The sequence below is a fragment of the Capsicum annuum genome, chromosome 2 (assembly GCF_002878395.1).
Source record: "Capsicum annuum cultivar UCD-10X-F1 chromosome 2, UCD10Xv1.1, whole genome shotgun sequence".
Classification (NCBI taxonomy): domain Eukaryota; kingdom Viridiplantae; phylum Streptophyta; class Magnoliopsida; order Solanales; family Solanaceae; genus Capsicum; species Capsicum annuum.
The window spans coordinates 80,788,195-80,797,566 of record NC_061112.1 but is presented as its reverse complement, the minus strand read 5'-3'; the positions used below and the strand labels follow the sequence as shown (position 1 = coordinate 80,797,566).

Here is a 9,372-nt window from a genome sequence, read left to right as displayed (position 1 = left end):
CCAGTAGGATCATTTTGCCAAAATATTCTTTTGCATAGTTTTATCGCCTTGTTGAACATTTTATGAACCGGTTGATCCACTACTATATGCTAATTTGTCTGATGATTTTGGTGCAGTGCCTAAGTTTTTTTTTTAAAGGAATTGATGCAACCAGCACCGTACACAATACTAATATGAATGCATTTTCGAGACTCATAATTTACACATAGCTGGAACTACAATAAATCAAATGATGATATAGGCACTGATGGAACAGAGATATTAATAGTTCCAGTAATTTTTCATGTTAGCAGAACCAGTAGAAGATTTCATCCAGAACGGATCAATAATCAAAGAAATGGTCATTCTCAGCTAAAAGCGACTAAGGAGTGTTTATAATATTTAAGAACGCCTAAAAGGGTCATCCAGGTCAAACTGGGAAAAAACAAAAATTTCCCCATACCTTGGTAGCTTGCGGAGCGAGGTGATATTGCTCACCTTGGAGCTCGCATCTTCACTCAAAGAACAGCGCAGAGTGTAACATCAAGTGTAGTAGTATTCAAAATGGATTTTTCTGCTATATTTAACATTATGAAATTACACGAAAGATTTGTCTGATCTGGCACCAGCTGATGCAATATTGCAAATGGGAGACCTACTTAAATAAAATGATAAGAAAACCACTATAAAAGGTTTCCAACTGTTTACAAGATTTGTGTAATTGCAACTCAAAGATACTAACCACCAGCAGTTTTATTTTTCATAACAACTATTTGATGTCCTATATATCAGTGTAACTGTATGTCAAGAACAAAAGTACAAGAATCGTGTATACAACAAGTGCACACCAATCATCTGATCAAAGTCTCCCTACAATGCAAGCCAGCACCCGAGAACTGTAATAGCTGTCAACTGTGTCAACACCATGCTTCTCCCCGAAATCTCAATGCTCCACTCCCTTGGTTTGAGGTGTTAACTCGGTTTCAACATTAGGCATCAAACGCCTTTTCAGGCCATAATGTTATGATCCAAATATGGCTTTCAAGATGTAAGGATCAGCAAAATTTAGCATTATGTAGTGTCGCGGAAGACCATGCCAAGGGCATTAAACATGTAATTCTTCACATTCACACAGTATCTTTCTTGACGGGGCTTCAGATATTAATCTACCCCATCCAGTAACCAATCTAAATTATAACAGAACAAAGTCACCTTACGTACTATCACATTAGGTCGTGGCGCCAAAAATGAGAGACCAGGAGATGCAGGCGGTTGAAAGAGCACTTTTAAGCTGCATCACAGTGCTTGGTGAATTAAATGGCAGCATATAAGAAAATCTGGTGTGTTCAAGGTTTATGGTGTTCGACTCATCAATCCACGAGCCATCCAAATCAACGGCCTAGCTTATATGAGGATTCTTTAACAAGTGCGATTCATCTGTTTCATCGGCTCTTTTTGAGAATTGCAAATATGACTTTTAGCACTGCCTTTGTGCTAATGGAACATAAATTTGTCACTCATAAAAAAAATATACTGTTGCCTGATAGCTTCTGGGGCTGAACAAGGATATGATGATAAAGCTGAATGTCACTAGGCTTTCAGCGTACTAGCCTCTTGCACCAGCTGAGAATTCTAGATACGTTTGACTCCATAAGATCCTTTATTCTCAGTTTATTTCTCCTTGAATGTTCAATATCTAGAGTCCTGTAGGCAAGAGCAAGCAAATACATTGCAGGATGTAATCTCCTGCACATTCAACATATCTGCGCATCAAACCCATGTTACTGCTTTCAAGCCTATGAGATAATCCTACAATATTTCATTTGGCATTTAATTTATGCAACATCAAGAGAAGGGTATTATATTATTCATGGTTATCGCAGTTGGAGATATTCCATATTCATCGGACATAATCAGAACGATAACCATTTCTAGCCGAGTGGCTTTCGCTAGGCTCATTAGAAGTACAGAGAGATTTTCACATTGATCTTTTCAAGCAGGATGCAACAACATCTTGCATTGTAAAGTTAGATCAATTTATAAAGATGCAAAGCATCAAAGGATAGTTATCAGCACATTCATAAAATACCTAAAGTTATTTGTGCCAGAGTACCACAATGGGTGGAGAATTTCAATTTCATATGTTTGAGGCTTCTACACGACTACACCAGATACTTACTTCTTAAAGAGATCATTTGCCTCTAACCCATCCCAATACCTCTGAGATGGCACATTTCGGCCTTTCTTATCTCTGCCAAATGTCTCCACATACCAACCTCCAATATCATGCATGCCACATCGAGGTTCAAAAAGCCAAAATCTGTTGGAGAGAAAATCATTACTAATTACATCGATAAACAAAAAACCCAAGAGACAATGAGAGACATATATCTTTTATTACTAAAAAGGCAGCCGGTGCACTAAGCTCCTTCTATGCGCGGGTCCGGGGAAGGTCTGGACCACAAGGGTTTATTGTACGTAGCTTTAACTTGCATTTCTGCCAGAGACTATTTCCACGGCTTGAACCCATGGCCTCATGGTCGCACGACAGCAACTTTACCAGTTACTCCAAGGCTCCCCTCATATCTTGTATTACTAACAAGAAAAAAATGTTCTACTAGAAAACATTCTGATATGAATACTTTAAGCCTAACGTTCTATGCATTTCCTTCTTTTAAGTTATGAATAACAAAGAAAATTCACAATCCAATAGCATCATCTTCTGTTCAACTTTATACTTAACCACTGGTGTCTCTAGCAGCCGAAAATTCGTTAAACTACTGACATATCCGATCTAAAGCAAATCTAACAAAAAAACTTTTATCCATCAAAAAAGAAGAAGCAAATCTAACAAATTGATCAGCTTGCTATATGGACACTGGAGTCAAAAGTTTCTATGCTTCCAACAAACAAGCACCAAATCTACCAATATAGGAAAAACAGAGCCTTGTCATATGAAATGGAAAGGAGACCAACTATGACATTGTGACATTGAAAAATGAAATAAACCGCTACTAATAGCACAAGAATAGCCTCTAACCTTTTGTCATTTAAAAGTTAACCATAACCCTTTTTTTTTAGAAAGATAACATGTGTTAACCATAAGCTTTCATAGTTCCACCTTCTAAGAAAGAGTAACTACAAATGAAAAGAGAGGGAGAACGGGAGAAGGGAAGACTACAGTGATAGAAGTAGAAAGCGAAGACATTGACCAGGACCCACAATTTTTCAAGCTCATAGTTAAATTTGGATGGCTGGACATCAATAAATTTGTAACCATAACTTCTGTTAATTATGTCATTCCTTTTCAGTTTTCTTTTCCATCCAACAAAATCAGAGAGAATAAATCCAGCTCAATAATCTGATACTCCATCTCTTCACTGAACATTGTAACTAGAGAATAGACACAAACGCCATGATAGTTTGACAAAAATCTAGGAAAAGAATAGTTAGCACTCTTAATGAGTATTGACTCAAAATGTTTAAGTTATGGACTTTACTTGCTCGGAGGTAGCTTAGCTCTGCTGCATCTGCACTCACAAGTTGATACTTCATCTCCTAATTGATACCAGTGCATGTGTCTTACCTGAAAAAAATTTCCCATGTAAATTAAAGTAGAAGAGTTGTGAATATGATCCTTTAAGCTAAGAGACAGACAACCATTCCAAGTAAAAATTTCTATAGTTGCAAGTGAAGTATACTGCAACACCAACCAGCAAATTGAAGTCCAAAACACCAAAGATCATAGTGGAAAAAAATAGTGAAAGCAATCTTAAAACTGCATATGAAAAAAGCAAACAAACAACAACTATTATGCCTCGGTCCCAAGCAAGTTGAAGACAGCTATTTCGATCAGCACTAACCACATTCCCCATTTAAATTCATCTCAAGTCAACAAATAACACTAAATATAAAAGGTACTAGAAGTTCTCTATATTTCCTACTGACATAAGAATCTCTATCAGGAGTAAGGACTCTAAGAATGAGTAGGACCAAAAGTGAACATATTGACATGACTAAGATATTCAATACCAACCATAAGAACTCTAAGCTTGCCTATACAAAAGCACGCCCATACTTTTTTTATTGCATTCAGACAGTGACCTTAGAACTACACTAGCAACCTTATGAAATATTTACAGCAATTTACAGCTACTTCTCATAAGCATCTGGCATATAGGGAAAGAGCAGGTTTTGCTGTCTGCAACAACTCATCCTGCCGCTCCTTTCTTGTTCTAATGAAGGATATCTGACAGGATAAAAGCTAAAGCGTACAGTAGATGATAATACACTCACCAGCAATGTTCGATGCTTCATAATCTCATGGGTTTTTACCCCATTGCTGTCATAAACATCGCAAGAACCTTCTTCAGGACTGGTCCCCAATCCTTCTATCATTCCCAGTGGAATGGCAGACTTCAATCCAAAGTCCATTAACTTACTTTTGGGAAATCTTGGGGCTTCATGTGAGTTGAGGTAAACATGGATGCAGTCATCAAAACCTTCATTCTGTATCCCATAAGATCTACTCCTAGGTGGAACTCTTGTTGCAACAGCAACAAGCCTCCCTCCAACATGCAATTCTAAGTTTCTGTACGCATCAGATTTATGGTAATTGGAACTTCTCAATTGCTTTTGGTTAGAACCAGTAGCAGCTGTCTCCAAATGCATTTTCATGGGGATATTCTCGAGGGAATGACACAAGTCTGCGGCTAAGGAGGCCAGATTCTCCATAGAAGCATATGGCAGTTCAGGGACATTTTTGGTTAAACAAACCATGCCAAAAAGATCTCGCCCGGAAACCAGGTGCAGAACCTCAGTTGTTTCATATACTGATCGCTCTTCAGCTTCAAAAAACTCAGGAAGGAGATCTGACTCAATCTCAGGGCCATAATATGCTAAATGTAATGCTGAGTAGAAATCTCTTTCCAGTGAATCAAAATAGCCTGATCCAGAAACTGCCCTTTTTTCAGCCAATATGTCGTTTACTGTTTGTCTATACCACTTTAACCATTCAACAACTTCCATCTCCTTGATTGACGTGCTATATGATTCATACATGCACATTTTAGAACCTTGTCTAGAACGCATATAAACAGGTGCTTTTCGAGATGAGAGATACTGGTCATAATGCGCTCTCTTCACAGAATCGGATAAAATCTGCATTCCATTGATTATCCAAGTAAATACTTGTACGTCTTTAATACATAAAAGTATCACTCTTCACCATGTATATGTGTGACATATCATTTTTGTAATAATTCAGAAATTCTAGAGGACTTCTAGGATATTGATTTATTGAAGTAAGTCATTAGCTAAGAATGAAAAGCTTCCATTCTGTCATAGTGGTGTCCATTTCCTAGAGTAACATGATTTCACCTCATCTCATTCTCCCAGAGAAAAACACATGCTTGCCATTTATCATGGCCCTTTTTCTTTCACAATTTGGCGGTACCTTTACATGTGTTGAAATGGATATACCATGATAAATGTTGGAAGATACCAAAAGTCCAAAACAAATTGTAATAGCCAGGAAAACAGTTCATACATCTTTGAATGGATAGTCAAACCATATTCTAGCTTAGTGCATGTGGTCCTGAATTGAGAAGATAGCTGCAAAAAGCCTATGCTTATATTTCTCTTATGTTCACTTAAACTGTCAATCAACATGATAGCTGTGGTTCTTACATATCCCAATCATTTTGTACTCCTTATTCCTAAACTGATTCGGCGAGTTAATGAGTCGTCTGCATCCACTCCGCTCTGTTCACAAATTTAATATTCAGATGAATCATCATAATTAAAGTAATTTTTACTCAGTCCCTCCACCACGCTCCTCCTCTATCTAACCTTGAACTAGCTATATTTTGCAAAGAGGCAGAGTCAAACATCCAATGTTCTACATACTACACAACATTTAGTTGTCCATTTTAGCAAATTACGAGAGTTTTATTACTTTTTTTTCATACTACCCCTAGTATTAAATAACTACATAAAATAGTACTCTCTTTGTTCACTTTTACTTGCCCACTGTACTAAAAATAGATTAACACTTTTAAATAATTGGTAAAGTTGTTGCCATGTAACCATGAGGTCATGGGTTCAAGCCTTGAAAACAGCCTCTGATGAACGGAACTGCAAGGTAAGACTGCATACAATACACCCTTGTGGTAGGTCCTTCTCCAGTCCCTGCACATAATGGGAGCTTTATTGCACCAGGCTGCCTATTGGGTCGAGTTTAGACAACTTTTCTAATTTACCATTGTTATTAACTAGTCATTTCCTAATATATTTTTTAAAGTATTAAATATATTATATTCAGGATGATATAGTAAAATTGTCTACTTACATAAGTTGATACTGAACAAGTAAAAATAGATGAAGGGAGTAGTAGTCAAATTTAGAGCTTCAAAGAATCAATAATAATAATAATAATAAGGATAGTGTAGTAAAATTTAGCTCTAATTAAGACTTTCATGCGCCACGTCAAATATAAAATGGAGTAAATTGAGGCAGAAAACATATTAATCAGAAACAAGATAGATAAAGGAATAGCGTGAGTGACAAATGATTATTGTAGGGCAAAAAATGCATAACCTCATAAGCAGCTAGTATTTCAAGGAACCGGTTAGAAGAAGATGAAGTGTGTGTGGAATGAGCAAGGTCAGGGTGAGTCTCCTTAGCCAATTTACGAAAAGAATCTTTAATTTCAGCAAACGAGCTCGTTTCCGATACACCTAGGACCTCATAAGCGTTAGGTCCAGCAAATTCAGACCGAATCGACTCGGCCCCTGTACTGAACCCCCGCTTTGTAGTAAATCGGGGAACATAACTTTTGTATTTGTATAGCAGTAGAGACATAATCAGTGGATTCATATAATTTAATAAAAGTGAAAAAATCGATAATGATTTTGATGGTAAAAGACAGAGAGAGTGCTGAGTAGATTTTTCACAATGGTACCATTTCTAAGATTAGATTAGAAGTTGTTGAAACGGTGACACCTTTCTTTAATATTTTTAACATACAAGAAAATTGAGAAAAATACGGCAAGTTTCCAATTAAAAAAAAGGATAAGTGCTTCCACAAATTTGATTTTAAAAAAAATTAAGTATTTTGAATAATTGGGATAATTGTGGGATAACTAAGTTAATTGTCTGAACAACTTCGCATAGTTATTGAACAACTTCTCTTAGTTGTCGAACAACTAGGCAATAACTATGCCTAGTTGTTCAACAACTAGGCGCAGTTGTAGGACAATTGTGTCTAGTTGTTGAACAACTTTGGAAATTGTTGAACAACTTTGTAAAGTTGTTCAACAACTGGAACAAGTTGTTCGAACGGAAAAAGTTAAAAAAAAATTCAAAAAAAAATTATCCCTCCCACCTAATTTAAAAAACCTGAAGGACTCTTATTTATTTCTTAAATTTTTTTCAAAATATTACTACTAAGCATTATTAACAAATATAGTATAATAAAAATAGTCATGCCAATTTATTTTCTTACAAAAATGTATGAGTCAAGTAAACAAGCAAAAGTGAACTGAAGAGTAACATTTTATCGATTATTCAGTTTTCTCAATGGTTATTTCCTCTTCTCTCACTCTCTCGAAAGAAAATGTTTTCCCTTGCTTACTTTATTAAGTATTACGTTCTCTGTTTTAAAAAAATAATTTATTTTAATTTGATATAAAATTTAATTAAAAATATAATTTTATAATCTTAAATTAAATTCAGACAAGTGTCATCTTAAGAACTACATATTTTAATTCTTACAACAAAAAACTATCATTTCATAACAAAAAACTATTTTATTGATTATTTTAATATTTAATATTATTTCATAATTCATTTCATATTGAAGTTAAAAACAATTAAGATTAATTTCTATTGGATGAAAATTATTATAATTTCATATTATTCCATTTAATATTATTTCATATTGTGGTAAAACCCAATTAAAACTCATTTCTATTGGATGAAAACTATTATGATTGTTAAAATATTTCATATTAAGATTAGTAGTTAATTATGTCATACTATTCTATGTTTTGTTGATCATTTATTTATTTAATATTATTAAGAATTTAATGAAAAATTATTATTATTATTATTATTTAAAATACTAGCAAAATTTTTATGATAAATTTTATTTAATAAAATCTAATTAGAATTCAAATAAAAATATTGTTGGTAATGATAAGAATTTTCTTTTTTATACTAAACAATGACATTTTTACAGTAAATTTTATTTAATAAAATAAAATATTGTTGGTAATTATAAGAAATATTTTCTAAACTAAACAATAAAATGATTTTATACTAAAAAGGTTGGACTATAAAAAAAAATCTATTCAGAAAGGATATTTAAAATGAAATAAAAATTTAATTTAAATAGACTGAGGCAGAAATAATTGAATTTGAATAAAAATTATTTTTTAAAAATTAATCAAATTCTTCCTAAATTTAAGTCGATAGCGAATTAATTTTGTTAAAAATATGAAATGCATCAAACTCAAAATCTTTTTAATATATCAAAATTCTTCACGTCACTTCTTTTTTGTGCTATTTTAGCCTAATCTTATTTTTATGGTTTTGATGGATAAAAATTGCATAAATAAATATAATTATTTCAAAAATATTATGGTTCAATTAAATATTAATGATATCATTTCAATTAAGGAAATAATCAATTACAAATCAAGTGATGTATATGGAAAAGATTATTGTGACAAAAATAATTCATATGATAAATAATATTTGATATATATATATATATATATATATATATATATATATATATATAAATCATCTAAGAATCTATATTACATGATAAGAATTTCATGATTTAATTTAAATTGTGTAAATCAAGATGATAAGATAATCAATTAGCAATTGAGAGATATATTTGGAAAAAAAATATTGAATTTAGATAAAAAAAAAAAAAGAAATTAATTTAAATGGAAAGATATACAATTTTGTGTCAAATAGACAAAATTAAATTTGTATTGAATTGATCGGTAAGTACATTCTTAGAATTAATCATATAATATTTTTCCTAAATTAAGACAATTATTTAATTAATGTTTTCTAGAAATATAAAACACAACTAATTTTAGTATATTCAGCAGGTGTAATCAAATCAATTGTTTCCTTTTCTTTCATGTTCCTATGTAGAGAAAATATGTGCATTGAGATTAAAATTTTACATTTGAATTATAAGATAAAAATCTTCTAAATTAACTCTTAAGCTACACTTTTTTCATATATTTTCCTTCATTCGTTAATCCTCTCAAATAATACATTTTATATAACTTTTGCAAGGGCTTACTTTAATATTTACTTTTTTATGTTTATGCAGGTTCTACAACTTTGCGTAGAAAATCTTTTAGAAGA

At 32.8% G+C, this 9,372-nt stretch overlaps 1 protein-coding gene across 5 annotated transcripts; it reads right to left on the bottom strand.

The window, feature by feature from the left end:
• Positions 1–612: 612 nt before the first annotated feature.
• On the bottom strand, positions 613–6,976 carry LOC107858633. 5 transcript variants are annotated; one of them, XM_016703376.2, is made up of 6 exons: positions 6,577–6,712; positions 6,067–6,168; positions 4,276–5,139; positions 3,480–3,565; positions 2,159–2,299; positions 613–1,725 (listed from the first exon to the last, which is right to left on the bottom strand). In XM_016703376.2, the coding sequence occupies exons 2-6, from the start codon at positions 6,067–6,069 to the stop codon at positions 1,578–1,580; spliced, it is 1,242 nt and encodes a 413-aa protein (XP_016558862.1). In that variant the 5' UTR covers positions 6,070–6,168; positions 6,577–6,712; the 3' UTR covers positions 613–1,577. The 5 variants fall into 5 exon arrangements, with proteins under 5 accessions (XP_016558862.1, XP_016558858.1, XP_016558860.1 ...); XM_016703372.2 differs by lacking the exon at positions 6,067–6,168 and having other exon boundaries at positions 6,577–6,975; XM_016703374.2 differs by having other exon boundaries at positions 4,276–6,168.
• Positions 6,977–9,372: the final 2,396 nt, after the last annotated feature.

Bases quoted from the DNA above. Each gene is read 5' to 3' on its own strand.
- LOC107858633 (XM_016703372.2), bottom strand. From the start codon at position 6,855: ATGAATCCACTGATTATGTCTCTACTGCTATACAAATACAAAAGTTAT. The intron at 2,300-3,479 runs GTAAAGTCCATA...TCTCTCCAACAG, and splicing joins GCTAAGCTACCTCCGAGCAA to ATTTTGGCTTTTTGAACCTC. The intron at 1,726-2,158 runs GTAAGTATCTGG...TTGAATGTGCAG, and splicing joins GCAAATGATCTCTTTAAGAA to GAGATTACATCCTGCAATGT.